Raw genomic sequence first — 18,677 nt, 5'->3', positions numbered from 1 at the left:
TGCCCCCCCCCCCCCCCCCCCGCCATTTAACCTTAAAAACCCACCCTCAACCACCCTCTTCTTCCCGCTGCTCTTGGGTGAGGAGATTACGCTTTACTCTCATTGCCGTTCGTCTGGGGAGCCTCGTTGGGAACCGTCTTCACCTCAGCTGTGGCGTTCTTCACCTCCGTCTCGCATTTAGTGCTATCGTCCTTCACAGTTTTACCGCTGTGGGGACAAACAGGAGCGAGAGAGAAAGAGACAAAAAGACGGGAGAATATGTTAACAGTGAATCGCCAAGTCTCTTTCTCTCACAGCTAAACTGTCTGCTCTGAGCTGCCTTTTGTGTCATTTTTCAAAGAAAGAGGAGGAAAAAAAAAAGGGGGGGGGGGGGAGAACATGCAAGATGCTTTGAGGGAATTTGTTTTCCCTTCTGGAACTGAATGCATTTCACACATAATGGGATCAAGCTCACTATCCTAGCCAGACATCAAATAAGAGTACATGGATGTCACAGCTATTTTCAAGGAACAATGAATGCTGATGTGGAATGAGACGGGGCCGGTACAGTAGGCACAATGCACGGAGGAAAGAAAGACTGAGGAATAGGCTACAACACAAACTACAATACACAAGAGGATTACACGCCGTCTGGACTGAACCAAGACACAATGGAAATAGACTTTAAAGCCATACTTTGCTTAAGTAGAACATTTTCTGGTGTTAGCATATGCACCCTTGTTGGAATATATTTGTAGTGATGCGCTGCTGCAGCTTCCATTTGAAAAAATATTGGTGCTTCACTGCTATGTCACATACAGTCATCTCTTCTTCTGCGCTCTGTGCCAGCTCTCAAATAGCAATTTAAATCAATATACTTCTCTTTCCTGCTGACACATATTGATGTTCTCTGTGTGCCCTGCAAAGTTGGAGCCACAGATTTAAAACCGAAACAGTCTTTATATAAGTGTCTTTTTACTCGATGTGATCTTTGAAAACTGTTATCCCTAAAGTCACTTTAAATCATTTGTTATTTGTCAACAGGTGGCAACCGTTCTCACTCCCAGCTCGTCAAATTTTATTCAAACTTAAGTACTAATGTTAATATTTAGTTTGTCAGGCTGCAGTATTATTATAAGCAGTATTGATGCTTGGGAATGTGCTGCACGGTTTTTGCCACCAGAGAGTGCCTGTGTATAAGATAAGTAGAAGTAGAAGAAGAAATATTCTTAGCCAATGCACATGGGAGAAGTTTGCCTTGAGGGCTTTCTGCCAGAAATCTCCTAAGGTTCAGGCAACAAACCTGGTTAGGTCTGGGAAAAGATCATTAAATAAACGCTTCTTGGCAGAAAGCCCTGAAGGCAAATTTCCTCCGTGTGCTTCCTCTATCGTTGTTACCTGCTGTAGAGAGAAGATACAGTTTTACTGGCGGCGGAGGAAACGTGTAGGCAGACTGTAAAGTGGGAACTTTACAGTTTGCTGGTTTGTTTTGTTAATCACCGAAAGAAAATTGCGATAAGCAAAACTACGTCCCAGCATCCGCCTTTGTCTCTGGATGCAAACATAATCAACGCCATGCAAATTGAATGTGGGTGAAACGGCTTTGTTGAGTATGCTATTCACACTCTACTGTGTGTGATGTTGTTTCTTGTTTTCTGCTTTACATACATAATAATGGCAAAAATTCAACCCAGTGAAAGCATATTTTTCTATACAACCACCTTGCTGCAATGTCTGACCTTTAAAGTGCAGCATATATTTACTATGTCACTCTTATATTAATGGGCATCCATCACAGAGATACATTATACTTTTAACTAATATACTTTAAGCACCCTTTTTTAGAACAATCCGGGCTAATGTTCTCTTGAAACACTTAAAAAAAGGCTCTTACATAAATCAAGAGCAATTCAAAGCTACACCAACTGGTTTAAAGCTGCTTTTGAAACAGTGTTTTAAATGCGGTATGTAGCTTGTGGAAATTGCCTGCGAAGATGGTTTTCTATACTCAAGAGAGAAAAATGGTCCTGAGGAGGAGTATGTCACTCAAAAACCTACAAGAAGCCTGACAAGACATTCCGCAGTTGGGGTGCAGAAGAAGGATCGCCACATAGATCAGTGGGGGAGCTGTGCCTCGGTACTGTCAAGGAGTTATGAAGAAAAATCCCTCCAATGACAAGTTTAGTTATGTCAAGGTGATGTTGAGTTGACAAGAGCCCTATTTCCAACTAGCTCTCAACTCCCCATACTTCATCACTGACATCTTCCTCTGCCGTGTGAGTGAGCAAAGTGTAAGATGAAGGAGGGAGAGAGTGAGGAGTGATTGTCAGTAAGCCTCTGGAATTCATCCCATAGCTATCTCGACATCCTCCCATGCTGCCAGAAATCAGGAACATCTGCAAACTCCTTGGGGCAAAAACTCCATACATAACCATTCATAGCACCGCCGAAATGAGGGCTTTCTGCGAGGATTAGAACAGAGAAGAGCAGCGTCTTGGAGAGATTGGCATTTTAATTGGCCCGCAAAATGAAGAGGACACAGAGCAATGGCGGTGCTGCTGGAGGTCACTCTGTGACAAGTATTTCATTTACTTGAACAAGCTAAGTTGAAGTCCTGCCACTACATGACAGGAAAGGACGGTATTCTTCGGTAGAGTTCCCCACACAAAGATGCTTCTTTACTCTTTCATAGAGTAAAACAAGAATTTCTCATTGTGGTGTACAGCGGGCCTCACAGACTCCCGCTGATACTAACTAAGCTCTGCTGACTGCATCTTTTGTAGCCATATGGCTGTTGTGCACATAATAACTGAAATTCACTTACTGTTGAGGCATTTATACACTGGGGACAGATTAACGTCAGGAAAATGCTAAATTCTCACCTGCGAATATTTCGTATCAATAATATGTTTACCTGCAGCAATGCCAATTTGCGGCAGTTGCAACATTTTTTTCAAAGGATCCTATGGATTGACACAGGCAGGGGACCAACTATTGGGATCCTATTGACCCAGAGCAGTGTCTGGCAGTCTGTCTGAAGTTAATTGTCATATAGCCTAAGCTACTGTAAGCTAGTTCAATGAGTTTCCTCTGAGCAAAATGCTCTGAATCAATCTGTTTCCTTTGGTGACTGTTCTGCAGTGTATACAGTATGTCTAGGGCTTTTATTGTGAAAGGTAAGAATGGAAGAAGTGCATCTTGTTGTCAAGGTTGAAAGGAGTTATGATACATATATATATATACGTGCAAATTAATTGGTATTTTCAAGTCCAAATCCTTGTGTTTCTAGTCTAGCACTCCAACAATATTCTTCTGTGTAATGAAAAGTGCGTCTTGTTTCTTCTGCATGAGTTTATACATTGCTCAATCTACTTGGCAGCCGTCACCACAGACTGAGGTCACCTGTAACAACAAATGTCTTCATATCCCTTCTTTGCGCTCATATACAACGAAGATTTACAGACCCTATAAACAAGTACAGTAAAAACCTCATGGTTCTTCACCGCCATTGTCGTCTCACCAATATTGGATGAACTCAAAATGGTCTGTTTTGAAAACATTAAGTTTCTATGTAAAAACCTGTGGAGCTAACATCATCGACTCATGTTAGCAATGCTGAAGACCTGGAGTGAAAACACGTGGTCTTAAAAAGCGACCAACTGAATAATCACAGAGATAATGGTGGTGAAATATAAAGAAGCTGTATGGTATAGGAGAAAAGTCGACTCCATTAAGTGAGCAAACAAACAGGTGGAGGGCGGAGGTGAAATGAAGACAGGCATACACTAGTGGCATCCCAATGTATTTGTATTTGTGTGCCATCTATCTGCATGGCCAACATCTGGCATTCTTAAAAGGAAAAGTCCACCCTTAAATGTTCATAATCATCAACCATAGAAGCAAAAAACTGTTTGGTGTTCCCAATCTTGCATGACCATCCTTCATCCCCAAGAAAAGACCTTCAATAAAATGTTAATGTACGTGCAACCTGTCTTTTTCTTTGGTTTCTCTTTGATTGAACATTCAACTTTCCAGTTTCATTATTATCTATATTCTGAAGGGTTCTACTGAGGGGATTGTTCGTATATCATCCATAGTCTGATTTAAAGAACACTTAATTACTAAAATCTTTTTTTTTTTTTTAAGGCTGTTGACATTTTCTGAGATATCCCAATTGCCCTTTGTAAAAACCTTTGAATAATAAGTTAATGAAATGAAACAATCATCCTGAACCTGGCTTCATCTAAGGTTGAGATTTTTGTTCTGGATATGTATCCAAAATTTGTTATGATAAAGCCTCATATTTAAAAAATACTTTTACCCCAAAAAATGATTGTCTTAATGTCAGTAATCGACCGGGGAAGTTTCATGCCAATAATTATTTTTCACCAGGGGTGTCTCCGCCTTAATCAACTTTGTCTTGCTTCTGCTTGAATATGATTAAATATTTAAATGCTTGAATATAATAAAATCGATCAAAGCTTGATCATAATCTCACACACACACACACACACACACACACACACACACACACACACACCTAAAAGTTGCCTTCTGTTCCTGGCAGGTGCAAAGATGTTCATGTCGGTATATGACACCAAAAACAGTGTCTGCATTTGAGGGTGAATTTTTCCTTTAAAAATGACTCACTTGCGGGCTACAGGGATGCTACTAGAGCAGAGGTGACAAGGTGAGGAACGGGGTTATGGAAGTGTTCATACTCATTGTGGGCTGGTGTGGTCGAGTCTGTGCACAGGGCATTGGGTGCATCCTTGGCCGGGCCGTCTACTTGTAAGTCCTTATTCTGGGTGCTGTCGGGGGCTTTGACTGTGTCACGCTGGCTTTGTGGCCCGTCGGCATTAGCGGAGGGTGGGCTGACTGGCTCTGAGACAGGGGGTGTTGGGTCGGACGAGGGGGGAGCTTTAGGGGTGTCGCTCAGGTCGACCAGGGGCCCAACATCAGGTTGGGTGTTAGCATTAAGTGGACTGGACTGGGCAGCAGGGCTGTTTTTGGGGGAGGCCTTGGCAGGGGCGGCTTTGGTTGGGCTGGAGGCGCTGGTGGTTAGCGTGGTGCTCTCACTAGCAGGACTGCTCTGCGCCGTGCTAAAGCTTTCAGCAACTGAGTTAGTGGCAGTGGAGGGGAGCAAGTTTACCACCATGGAGGTGGTGTCTGCAGCAGCAGGCCTGTTTGGTGGGGAGGGGCAGGACAAACAAGGGAGAAGAGGAAGGAGTGAGCACATAGAGCGACAAGAAAAGTGAAGGAAAGAAAGAAAAAGGACAATAGAAATAAAGGGGTAGAGGGAGAGTGCAGGTCAGGGCATAAACAAGGCAGAGTGAGTGCTACTGTGCTGCAGTGAAAAAGTAAAAATCTGCACAAACAAAATGTTAGCAACAAAATAATTTGTGGAGGGGTAAACAAAAATAAATAATACAACAGTAAACTACAGAAAGGATGTGGGAATTTGGGGATTAGAATGCTAATATGCTTTTCTCCCATAAAGGAACAAAGCTGTTTGTCTGAATGGGTCAAGTGGCTTGGCAGCCCCACTTTGGACAAGCTTCGACCAGCTGAAGGTTGGTGTTAAGTTGTTTGTTTGATTCAGTCACACAGATGTGTAAAAGTAACAACACCAACTTAAATGGTCTGTATCGGGGATGTCTTTTGTCAAGGACACATTTTCCCAAATACTACTGGGAGAGCAGCATAAAAACCTTAATTGACATAAACATAGCACTAAGTTGTACTAAATCATGCCTTGAAGTCAAAATGATGAGTTAAAGAATATTTCTTAGTCGAAACTTAGCGCATACACATAGCTGTGATGGTTTAGTGGTCATGCATACAGACCTGGGGGTTGCTGAATGTTGACCTGGTCTAAATCTGTGACTAATAGTCTTGTACTTTACAGTATAATCAGTTCAGCATGGTTTGCACCCATGTCTTACACATAGAAAGTGTATGAATTAATTCGATTGTGTCAGTTCTACCGTATGGTGTTTACACTTGAGCAATATAGAAATCTAGTTTGGGCCTGGCCAAAACTGATTGTAGCCCAATGAGTGGATTCACCTCTCTATGAAGATTTCATGCAGATAGGCCAAAGTCTGGGACACTCCCTAGACTGGGGAAGTGGTCCTGTTCCATACTCACTCAGGTTCTGTTAAGGGCGTGGTCTCGTTGGGCTCAGTGGGACCCCCTCCTTGGTTCGGGGTTTGTTCTTCCTCCGTTCTCACCTCAACAATTGGCTCCTTAGACTCATCTTTGCTGTTGTCAGATGGTGACGGACAGTTAGCAAACAGACACGCTAACTTGATTTCCTGTTAATATGTTAAACATCGACAGCTCCCAGAAGAGCACGACCTTCTATGCTAGGTCAGACACGCAACTCCTGGTGTCCCACATACACAGTGACACTATCTACCTCTGTAACATATGTCCACCCTGCCTCACACATGTAACTGGAAAGTCTACATAAAGGAACATTGTGGTGATCAGAAACAATGTGGTTATAACATGCAAAAACACCAGCATCAACCTTGAAGCTGTACCACACTCTCTGTAATTCCCTCATTCCACCATTTGATCATCCTCCACCTGCAGGCTCTGATTGTAGGCTTCCCCTGGGGGCCTGTCTGTTATCGTCGCTGCTGCTCTCTGATTGTGCCGAGCTTTAAAGTGTTTTCCAGCTGGGAGTGACATGTTAAGATCTCAAGTGCCAAATATCAGTTCTGTACATATTTAATGTGAGCCGTTTTGTTGAAATATCTATTTGTTGTTGAAGTTCACAGCTGGTACAGTGAGACACAGTCAACATATTTAACTAAATTTTGATTAAACAAAGGCCAACATGGAATAAATTCATTTTGACATGATTAGATGTTTACAAACGTGTCTGTTAAACACAGTTCTGAATGTTTTATTGTTAACGCTTGCTGGCATTCTTTTTTTTTAGGACTAATTCAACATTATGACAATTTCAATCTGTTCATTTTAACACTTTTGAAGTTGGAATTTCAATTGGAATGCATCCGCCACACCTGATCAAAGCATCCCTGCACTATTAATATAATCATAAAATGATTATAAAAATAATGACAATCTTTGAAAGACGGGATGTAGTAGGTGAGCTAAACAGACAACGAGCACTGGTGAACAAAGAGGTTACAGCTTCAAGCAACACCTATTTATATTCTGTACATTCTGTGAATGATATAACTAACATATTTAAATTATATTAAAGCTTAAAGTTATGCATAGTTCAGCGTTTTTGTTTTTATTGAAAGACACTTTAGGAATCGGCCATTACATTTTTTTTAAGTCCCTTTTTAGCTCTGCTTTGGTCTCCACCAAGTCGCTAACTTTGTGTTTATGTTGGAGCTTCTTTGAAAAAAGCTGCCAAAATAATGAGCTGAAAGACACCAACAAGATCCATAGAGGTGAGGGGAGAGTCTGGTAATTTGGGGGTTGTCACCATAAGAAAAATCCTTTCACATTAAACAGTCACATGCATCCATTGTATACATAAAACACTGATTAGTGTAGCTTTAAATAAGACAATAGAAAATAATCTGTCGCAAGATGTTGTTTGCTTACGTGAATGCTGCCTGGCCCTCCTCCATGTCCTTGCTCTTAGCACCGGGTCCGGCCTTCCCGCAGAAGTTCACAGCAATGCACATGAGGAGTCCACACTTGTTGAGGAAGTAGCAGGTGACGTCCACGCCCACCAACAGCAAGAAAAAGACAACAATGAGGATGCCCACGATAGCTCCGGTGCCCAGGCCTGAGCCACCGTCCACGGCATCTGAAGGACGAGGACAGGGAGAGGGGAATACACAAGCAAAAACAGGCAGGAAAAAGAGGAGGAGAAGAGGAGTTAGGGGAGAGGAGAGGGTTTAACATGAGGGAGAGGGGATAGAAAGAAAGTTAGAAAGAGAGAGGGAGAGAGATGATGAGGAATGCAGTCAAACTTTTAATAAACCGCTTCAGGTTTGAGTTGTCACAACCTCAAGTGTGTCGTTCTTTCAGCGGGAAGTTGGAGACAAATCACACGAGAGCGATCAGGAAATGAATACATTGAAACGATATTGAAACCGTCCCTGCTTTCATTATAGCTACTTGATATTTACTTTTGAAAATCATCATGGCCGACACACTTGAGGTGTTCAATTTCACACACAATCACAGAACTTCCAGGGAAGAAATTTAGTTGGTTTGTATACTATATACACAAACAAATATTATATTACACTGTTCTTTGATCGCTGATCGTTTTGTGCGTCACAGCGCTTCCATGTTTACTTGTCATATGTTTTGAGGCATTCATGTCTTGACCGTTAATATTGCTGATGTGAAAAACATTAATATCTGGACCACATTTCATGGCAATCCATCAAGTAGTTGTTGTGACAGTTTGTGCACATTTTGTCAGAGGCTTTTCAAAGACACCTTATTTTTGGCTATTAATTATGAAGTGTATTGAAAACAATCATTAAACCCTGCTTCAATGTCGAGAGGTCTAACAAGTTACAATCTATTTTTTTTTATTATACTATATTTATCCCGTTAAGGGGGAAATTTGTCTCTGAATTTGACCCATCCCTGTATCAGGGAGCAGTGGGCTGCCCATGACAGGTGCCCGGGGAGCTGCTAGGGGGTCAGTGTCAACCCTCCAGTTACCAGACAACCCTCTTAGCCCAGTGAGCTAGTTGCCCCCATTTGCTAAGAATATATCACAGAAAAAAATTCTTTAAAGATAACGTAGGGGGTGAGTCATAGGCCAGCCCTCCCCTTCCCACTCTTACACACCCTACAAAGAGAGTAACCACACTGAATTGTTTTAACAGCTGCTTCAAAACTTTCTCAGGGAACGTAAAGGTTAGAAAAGGTTATCTGAGCAGCTGTTTATCTCAACATATGCAAGCTGTCAACACATTTATGATTCCACTTTGAGGGTAAAGGTTATTTTCTCTGTCAGATTATTCCATACAAACAAATGTACGTGCAGTTTATAGATGGGATGGAATAAGCAGGATTTGGAGGTCCAAGGCTGGCTCAGGCTTTGCGGCTTTGCATTTCAACAACGGCTTTCGAATAGCTCTCATCATTCGTTTTTGGCATTTGATGAACAAACCTGGGCTATTAAACGGTAGTCAAATTTCCATCTTTGCATGCAACCAGCAAGTCCATTTTAGCAGGAAAAGCTCAAGATTTCTTTGAGGAAAACTTTGGCCTCTGTCAAGTTTTGCCAACAGTTATTTTCTAGTTCTCTATTCACTTTTAGAAAAATCCTGACAAGAGATTGAACTGTCTAAAAACACACAACATGCAGCCAGATTTTCACTTCAAGGGGATAAAACACAAGCTACTTACCACAATACTTCAAACAGGAAAAAAACATTTGTGGTACAACGCTTACTCACTGACTCACAGTGCATTATGGACGTGAATGGTTTTCAACACATCTTTTTTGTTATTCTTATTCCGGGGGCCCATTTAAATTGTATCGCAAAGAGAATTGGGAAGTATTTTTGAGCGAAACATAAAACATCTATTTCTGTTTCCTGAGGGAATCAACATGAGTGCGATTGGATGTCTCCAGCTTGTTGCTCCTGTGCGTCAAAGGAGATTTGCATGAAGTTGAATCTTTTCAACTTACCCACATTGTGCTGCTGGGTGCCTTTTCAGCCTTTGAGTAGTGGTGGGTGGTATGTTTTTCATAGTGGCCACCTTGATGTTGTCCAACTAAAGGACATGAAGGTAGAACCGCATGCAGAGCCGGCTTTAAAATGCCCCTTCACACAGACTTTTCAGAACCCAGTGAGAGATTAAGGCTTTTTTAGTGAAATGAATGTCTCTCTTATATTGGTTAGGGAGGCTCTGCTTGAGGCAGTAAAGATTGTGGCAATCACTTGCCAGTGTCTGTAAAGGATCAAGGGCTCATCAATCTGTCTGAGGAGAATGTCAGCGCTGCAGGTTGAGGAACATCTCTGAATCTATGTAAACTGATAATACCCTCGTCCTTGAAGATGGGGATGAGGAGCAGGAAATAGACTCAATGCAATATATGTTTTGCAGGTCTGTATCACTGGACTTACAGTATGAACAGTATGAACGCAGCATATAGAGTCCTAAAACCCAGAAATAAGTTAGCATTTTTTGGTGTGGGTTTTTGGTTAGATGCCTGAAATGAGGTCTGTGGATAACAAAAGCTTAAGCAATTTGAAAGTGTTGTTCTAAATCATAAATTAAGTCAGTAAAAATCCCACTCGGGAATATTGTGAGACTACAAAACATCAACACTCCCACTAGTCCGCCTAACAACTCACGCTCATGCGACCGTGGCGTTGCTAATTTGTAGCTTAACGTTAGCTTCTTACTTCTGCCAATTGTGTTCACTATTCAAAAATCATTGTGTTCATCCGTGAAGATTAACGTGCTGAACAAAACGTGTACGTATCATAAAACTTGTGTTTGCCACAGAGCTTATTTTCTGCAATAATCCAGAATCCAATGGATAAATCCCATTGGCTTTTTGTAGAGGGAACTAGTAACTTCTGAGGTTGGCCTACACAAATACACCGTCTCTGCAGTGCTCGTCACAGCTTTGTCAGAATCATTTTAAAAAACCATTGTTAACAAACTATAAGCGTACCCTGAAATTCTCAGCCCATTCTCTGCCCAGTTATCACAGACACTAGGCCAAATGTAGACGATGTACCCTCACATCAACATATTTACTGCAGCTACAACAGAATTTGGTCCAAACCATCCAACATGAACATCAGGAATTATTTTTTGGTCGGAATTCATGTGCCAGGGTGTCTAGAGGCTGATTTATCATATGAAGACAAACTCATCTTAGAAGAGAAAAATAAACCAGTTTCTGCACTGCCTCCCCGGACCAGATCATAATGCAGCAAGTGGGTTGTTACACTGTTGCTTGTTTATGTTAAAATTACAAGAATAACCAACTGTAGGATGATTAAAGACCCAGTGAAATTAATCTTCTAATCTCCGCATTAATGGTTCCGCTATCTCTTCGTATCTCATCTCTCTGCCTGTAAAATATTGAAGCATTGTCAAAGACTCATCCTGCACTTGGGAACAAACGCACACATTATCCAATCAAATGGGATTTGGGGCGACCAGCTAAACCCTTCCATCATTTAAAACCACACTTGACTGTTAACACTTGACTGAACCATTATGAGTTCACATTTTGACTTGACATGGCTCTTCATCACATGAATTCTCTCATGATAGTTTGCTAATGTTTTATTCAGTGTATGCAGTGATGAACATGTCCAGGCCACTAATTTTAACCATGCCTTCCATTATTTACTTACACAATTTCTTTTTCATTGATCCAGTTTATTTGACACATTTACCATTGACATTTCAAATTTCCAGACTTTACGAGTTGCCTGAACACACCATTATACTCACTGACACAAATCAAGGCAAATGATGACCACAATTCTCTGGGCCTTTGAAGTGGGACAGTCCTGTGACCCATATTCAGCTTTAAAATACTGATTCCAAAATAGAGGTCTTTAAGACGCATAATTTGCACTCATGAACTTCTTGAAACCTTGTGCACAGCCATGGTGGCACAGGCTTTGCAACATGTCAAATTAAAATTATTTTCACGCTTCTCAAACACATTATGTTTACTGCACCTGTGTGACAGAAAGCACACAGCCATGGTCGATCCAGACATTTCATTTAAATATAGCATCTCCCTATCCTTCGCTACACTGTATGCGGTCCTTCATTTTCTCTGAAGGCTGTGATCAAAATAGCAGGAGCGGGCCACAGCTCTGTGTGCTTATAGGTGGCGACAGTGTTGCAGACAACACTTGTTTTTCCTCTGCCAATTGCTTCATTTGCATTTTAACAGGCACAATAAATCATGTGGCATGTATTCAGTGTCAGGGGGGGTGTTCTGTCACGAGTGTTCTCGCTGAGGGAGAAAAGCACAAATCTTCGTGTCAGCATGGACTACAGAAACATTTCTCTTTACAGGCTTGTCAGGTACAGTACTGAGCCGGTTCCCCAGAAGACTGCTGATAACGGACTGCATGTGATGAGCCTCAATTTCACTGAAAACCACACATTCCTGACAAATCAATAACTGGTCACTGTCCAGCATAGACAATCTGTCAGACTCTTGTGCCAGTACATTGATGAACAACCTTTATATTGGCAGTCAATTTACACATCATTATAGCAGCAGAAGATGCATTTAAATAGTTGGTACTGATTGGAAAGCTTAGTACTGTATGCATGAGGACTTTTATATTTCATTTCTCAAACTCCGGCCTAACTGTGTGATGGCTCTCTCTTTAAAAAGTCATGTTGTAAAACATGCTTTGTAATTGAATTATCTTAAAATCCATCAGTTACTAAAGACACTGAATATGTCAGGCTGAATTTAGGGGAAACGGTTCTAAAATAACTTCCAGGATATTTATGGATGATAGATTGCTCCAGCTAAAAACAACAAGGTCAAATCTAAATGACAGTATTCATCAGACGGTGGAAGTTCAGTTAAAGCAGCCCTCCCTCCTAAACATGACAGTCTCATACAACAAAACTGCATCGTTAATTATGTTTTAAGAAAAGTTTTTGTTGGCGTGGATTTCGTTTGCTTTTGTCGAGTCACAACATTGTTCTCACTTTAAATGAGTTCACAGAAGTCCATATAGGAATGATATCCGAGTAGTGGATTGGTCTAAAAACACAGTACTTCCACCCAGGATACTGCTGTTCATGTCATGTCTGAACCAAGTACTTTTTTAGTTTTTGTGTTGTTTCAGTTTCATAGTCACTTTAAATAAAATTGACGATGTTTTTTTTACCAAACTCAACAATGTATATTGTTGCCTAAATAACGATTCTATTTTAAGTTGTGTCATATTTCTATTTACAACATTTATTCGTGTTTTAAAACTTGGACCTTGACCTGAGAAAAAAAAAACATGTTTCCCTTGAATTGAGAGTGTGATTTAGTTGTGTGACAATGTCATTTTGTTTAAACGGCAGCAGTGAGGCAAAACTCATTTCACTAGATGGACCACATACTGAAACATCAATAGATCAATTCTCTGTGCACTGAAGTGGCAGAGACAAAAAACTCCCAAACGCATAGCACATTATGTTGTGGAGGAACAACATTGCAGAAGACGAAACACCAATTTGAGGAGCAATATGCTCGTAGAGTAGACAGAGAGGAGAAGATGGTTTGACCGAGGTGTAAAACAGGCCATGTAGTCACATCATTATGTCTTTGAGGTTATTATACTAGAAATCATTGTAGTTTTGAAAACATGAAATGGTGGGATACTTGCGCTGACAGAAATAATTACACTGTGAATCACTCTTGAGCTGCCTCATCCCCACCGGCATACTGTTTTAATCGTAGCCTCTCTATTTCTTTTCTGCATTGCATTATGGAAAATACAGGAGTGTGCATCAACAGCACACTCATGAAATCATGCATGTTTTAATATGCATAGTAACTTCTTTGAGTGTACTTCATTTTATCACTTTTCCTGTTTGAAAACAGTACATACTGAAAATCTGCGAGGAATAAATGTGTCTTTCAGAATTGTTACATACTCTAAAGCCTTGAAGACGGTCACATGACTGCCAGATGATCTTAAAGGGCTCTCATGGTGTGAGCAACCCGGACTGATGTAAATATCTGGGACTCGCCAGGAGTCCCTGATGAAGCCTCTTAAGTAGGGAAGGCATATTCAACTACTGAATAGTTTCAGCTCAACGTGGTGTTGACAAAAATCATGACTTGAATTTGACTATTTCACTCAATGAAAAATACTTATATTTTTAGTGCAGCTTTGATAAAGTTTAGACAGAGCAGGCAAATACAGACTATAGATGTGTATTGCATTGACCTTATTTTGCTCGAGTTTCTACAATGACTCCCATGTTTGTATCCTCCGTCGGAGCTGTGCGACAGTGTGGCACAGCTCCCTCCCTGACTGATTAAGATCTCTCTTCCCTCATATGCAGGAGGCAGTGTGCCTGGCTGGATGGGATTCATGGCATTTAAAATGAAGATTTCAAACTGATGTGTATATTGGATTGGAAAAAAAACAATTAATTTCTATGCAGTAGAGGATGAAGGGAGGAAGCTTTGGGACTCTATAATATATCCATTTTAATACAGAGTGACAATATTGTTAAAGAGACGATTACCGTAGGCTGTTTTATGTTTTTGCTGTATACGAAATGCTTCAGTCAGAATAAGAATATGAAATGTCCATCTGAATCCCAAAAAACAACAACATGTAGTCTTTCTTGATGTGAAGTTGAGGAAAATGACAAGAGGATAAAAGACACGAGAAACAATGGTGGAAGCACCTCATTAAGCACATCAAGCTAACAAACTGAGGGAATTGTTCAGGCTATGCAAAGAGAGGGACGTCTCTTCTCTTGGAGTCGCTGTAGTCTGTATGCAGTGGGCGACTGCACCATTTGCTTCAGGGAGGGAGGAGAAATATTCTGTTGATATGCAATGCAAGTAAGTCTGATGCACAGACTTAGATGGAGATCCTGATTAGCAGAAATGAAAATCACTCAGCACTGATCAGCACTATCATTACTCAGTAGGCCCTGATGAACAACAGGAGGGACTAACAAGTGACAAAGAACACCTCAAGGGTGTCGTAAACTCTTATTATCCTTGTGACAGAATTTAGTTGAGATTAAACAGCAGTGCCTGGGATAATAAATCGAAGGAATACAAGTCTCATTTTAGATCGCAGCCGATAGAAAGAAGGCCGGAGGTGGATTTTTCAGAGATGACAACCACCCAAAGGAAAATACCAAAAGGCTAAACTATATATATATATAAAAGGTATATTTGTCTCTTTGCCAATATAATTCTTCACCTGTGTGCTTATTGCTGTTTGGGGAATCCAGGCTTTACCACATGTCAATGTTATTTTACCTTCAGGCGTACAAAGGTGAAGCAAGTTTTATGGTGTTTCTTCATCCTAAGCAGGCAGAGAGCCTCTCAAGCTACGTTCACCTTATATCCTCGTGAAAGCCCCCTTCAAAGGTTACAAATCAAAAATTGCTTATTTGGAGTTTAAGTGCTCTTTGCTGCAGGCTGCTTCAAATGGAGCCTTGTGGGACTGTGCTTTTCGTATGCCATCAAAAATATTATTTTTATAAAATAGTGAATGATTTTCTATTTCCAGAGTCTGTTTTATCTCTTTTAAAAAGTAATAGATACTTCAAGAGTTTACTTTTATTTTTAATATGACTCCTCTCATGATCATGGGAAACCAACCCATCTGCACTCTACCATTTAAATTTTCATCTGTGGTCAACTTTAGCCTTAGAAGTAAAAGTTGTTCTCACTGGTCACCATAATGCAGACTCTGTTGTTCTTATTACACGAGACAGACAAAACAATCACCATTCACATGTGTCTGATTACTGAAAATGTATCAATGCTTTATTAATTCTCTCACATCGAAGTGTTGTTGATCGTGGCTGTAGGTGATTCTGGTCTCTTCATGTATGCATTGCATCGTCTTGACTCTGCAGGACTTTCATGACTTCTAGAGCAGAGTGTGGAACAAAGGTTTGAACAAATGGAAACTGTATAGATGGCTTTGAGTCCCCTAAACTCTGATGGTCATTTTTGAGATTTGTAGCTCTTGATTAACATTGTTAAAGAAGAGCTTTTTAAAATGTATTGCTTGATCACCTCAATAACAAGAATGTTGCCGCAAGATGACACAGGTCAATCTTTGACAGGCAAAGGAAAGTCTAACAGTGGCCATGTAAATTATGCAAAGCAGTCTCTGGGAAAAAAATAACTTTGGCATTGTACGTATCTGCAAACCATGGATATGTTGAATGTTACAATTTTACAACCCAAAAGTATGCTTCATAGATTTTCATATCAGCCTTGTTTCTCACTAGCAAAAATGCACAATGCCACCTGGTTAACGTCGTGAAACCATTAGCTAGGTTTCGGCGACAAAACTACTTGGTTAACGTAGGAGAAAAGATAATGTTTTATGTTCAAATAATGTTAACTTATTGTACCGTAAAAACGTAACTTACATCAATGAATAACAACTGTCCTTAGCAAGCTTTCATTCGCAACGTTACCCAACGAGCCTAACGTTAAGTAACTAGCGCAAAGTCAACGTTGACTTTTATTTCCACACAGGACAGCAGTCTCCTGGAGTCAAAGTCCTGTGTTTCCAGACCAATCCACCTCCACCACTTCCACCCACCCTTAGTGGACTTTATAGCTTGTTAAAGTCATTAACATACCACGCAACTTTCAATTAGTCGCTTAATATGCTACGTCACTAGGTCTGTGCAGCTCTTGTTGTACAACGTCACTTGCTCTGAATGACAACAATATTTATGGTATCCGTTGTTTGCCGAAACGTACAATGCAACATTTTTTCCTGCCGACTGGGCTGGAATTAAAACTCCGGTCTCGTCAGCAGCGAAGGTGGAACGAGCGAGCCACTGAGCCACACAATAATAAGGGGTGATTAGGGTAGATGTACTGTAGGGGTCGAGAAAGCACGGGACTGCTATGAGCTTCCTGTTTCATACATACAGTCACCTTTGGTTTTTGTCAACCAACATTTACAAACAACATTTTGTGGGACTGGATACGTTAAATTCCTGCTTACATCATGTTAGCTAACTATAACCAAAATCTGCTCAGCAAGCCATCGCTCTCATGATGCCGCTGCACATCTGATTTGTTCCAATGTTTGGCTAGTAATATACATAATATATTTATGTATAATTTCAAAGCCTCTATACGGTATTTACCATTTGTTCATTCTTTTGTTCAAAATGCATACTGTATCTTCTTCTTCTAGGCTATAGCCAGGCTTCTAATCTTTCAACATCTGGGTGTAACAGTCGTGAATGGTGTGATGCAACACTGAATGCAGAATACAGTCATTTTGTTAAAGCTCCAGATGAAAAAAGTTCCTTAAATCAGCTTCACAATCGAGGCCTTGAACAGTCAGTACAAGACAGCACTGCGTCACACATCTTAGTATGTTCAGTCACTAAAGCTTCAGAAAGCCATTAATTTCATGAAAGAAAAAAGAAACACAATTTATTTCAACCCTACAATGGTTACATGGAAATACACAGATATGTACTTACAAAAATGTCTCAGAGAATAGAATCATTTCACATTGTTGAAAATGAAATTTTTAGTGTTTAACAGCTGTTGCACATTTTAGACATTTCTCTGCTTTCAGGTAAAAAGAGAACAAGAACCGTCAAAAAAACAAACAAAAAAAACCCCCAGCGTATTTCTTGTATTTCTGGAGGGTCAGTTTGAAAAGAGTATGTACACTTTGTCACGAAACATGATTAGTTTTTCTGCACAACCTTCTGTCCTCTCCTAACAAGGCGATTACATAATACTGTATTTGAAAGTGAGCATAATATAATGTCCAAAATTAATAAACTCTTGAAAAATGAATACTCTGCCCATAACCAATATTTGTTTCCCCCCCACTTTTTTTTAAGTCTTTCCTCATTTTGTACAGCAGGACATTTCAAGGTTGTATCCAAAAAAAAAACTGAAATTAGGCACAGCATGTGTACTCTTCACCTGGTTAACACATTCATAATGCTTGACTGGGGAGCTCCAAAGCAGCTGCATAGCACATCAATGAATACTGGATCATGCCTTGTGTCAGCTTTCATGCAGTGTTCATGCTTTTATGTCATTTTTGACGTAACGGTGGAATGATGTGTCTGTTTGATAGGCAATAAATTCCAAAATAAAAGTCTCTTTACAATTGCCATTTCTGGTTAGCACATTGTAGACACATAATCAAACAGTGTAAGGTAATTATTCTATTCATCACCCCTCTCAAGATCACATTAAGGCATTATGAATGTGTTACTAATCGTATCTAAAACAAAGCGGCAACACTTTGTCTACACAGTATCCCAACTGAGCACCCAAGTCCGACTTGTAGCATTGACAAAACTTCTCCTTTCCAAATCTATTCATATACAACATGAAAACAGATGAAAACAAAATATCAACAGAATCTAAATCCCCAAAATTTGAGAATGATGCAAGTACTGAGCACCCTGTAATAACGTCATGAAACCAATGTCTTGACTCTTCATATTTTTTTTTTTTTTCATCTTGCGTGTGACTGCACAAGGGTCAAAAAAGGCATAGAAAGCAAAGGATTGTGGGCCCCAAGATTTCAAAGGTTTAGACTATCCTCTGTCTCCTTGAACAAAATCAGTTTACGAGAGCCAGAGCACAGTCAGCATGGACAGCAGAAGAGCTGCCAGACTGTAGGTAACACATCGGCAACCAAGGGTAGCTGAGGTTATTGACCAACCACAGATGACAAATATAGTATTTCAATGTCCACAACAGAGGGGTTTTTTTGAGTGATAATCATAGCACAAGTGACAGGAAAAAAAAAAGAATAATAAAAGCACAAACAGAGAGAAAAATTTGTGTGTATGGCAATGTCATGGTCCATAGGTGTCCAAGAAGATCACACATGAAGACAGGAAGAGGACACAGAGAAAAAAGGGAAGCAGGAGAGAAAGAGGGAGAGAGATAGAAAAATAAGGTCAGAAATACAGAAGTACAACTGAATTTAGGATTTAAAAAGGGAAGTCTAAGTTGGAGGATC

General features: G+C 40.4%; 1 protein-coding gene across 13 annotated transcripts in view; it reads right to left on the bottom strand.

Moving 5' to 3' along the window:
• Nucleotides 1-8: 8 nt before the first annotated feature.
• Nucleotides 9-18,677, bottom strand: part of ncam1a (neural cell adhesion molecule 1a) — a 220,006-nt gene continuing 201,337 nt past the window's right edge. For 7 of the 13 annotated variants that reach the window (XM_031869064.1, XM_031869060.1, XM_031869065.1 and 4 more), the window contains 4 exons: nucleotides 7,573-7,780; nucleotides 6,130-6,243; nucleotides 4,701-5,162; nucleotides 9-207 (listed from right to left, as the gene is read on the bottom strand). In XM_031869064.1, coding sequence (XP_031724924.1) covers nucleotides 87-207; nucleotides 4,701-5,162; nucleotides 6,130-6,243; nucleotides 7,573-7,780 — 905 coding nt within the window. In that variant the 3' untranslated portion in view covers nucleotides 9-86. Of the gene's footprint in view, nucleotides 208-4,700; nucleotides 5,163-6,129; nucleotides 6,244-7,572; nucleotides 7,781-17,086; nucleotides 18,357-18,677 lie in introns of those variants that run through there. The other 6 variants (XM_031869068.1, XM_031869074.1, XM_031869070.1 and 3 more) reach the window with 2 other exon arrangements.

Source organism: Anarrhichthys ocellatus, unplaced genomic scaffold (assembly GCF_004355925.1).
Source record: "Anarrhichthys ocellatus isolate YVR2014 unplaced genomic scaffold, GSC_Weel_1.0 scaffold45, whole genome shotgun sequence".
Classification (NCBI taxonomy): domain Eukaryota; kingdom Metazoa; phylum Chordata; class Actinopteri; order Perciformes; family Anarhichadidae; genus Anarrhichthys; species Anarrhichthys ocellatus.
Note: the sequence above shows the minus strand (reverse complement) of the source record. Positions and strands in the feature narration are given on the sequence as shown.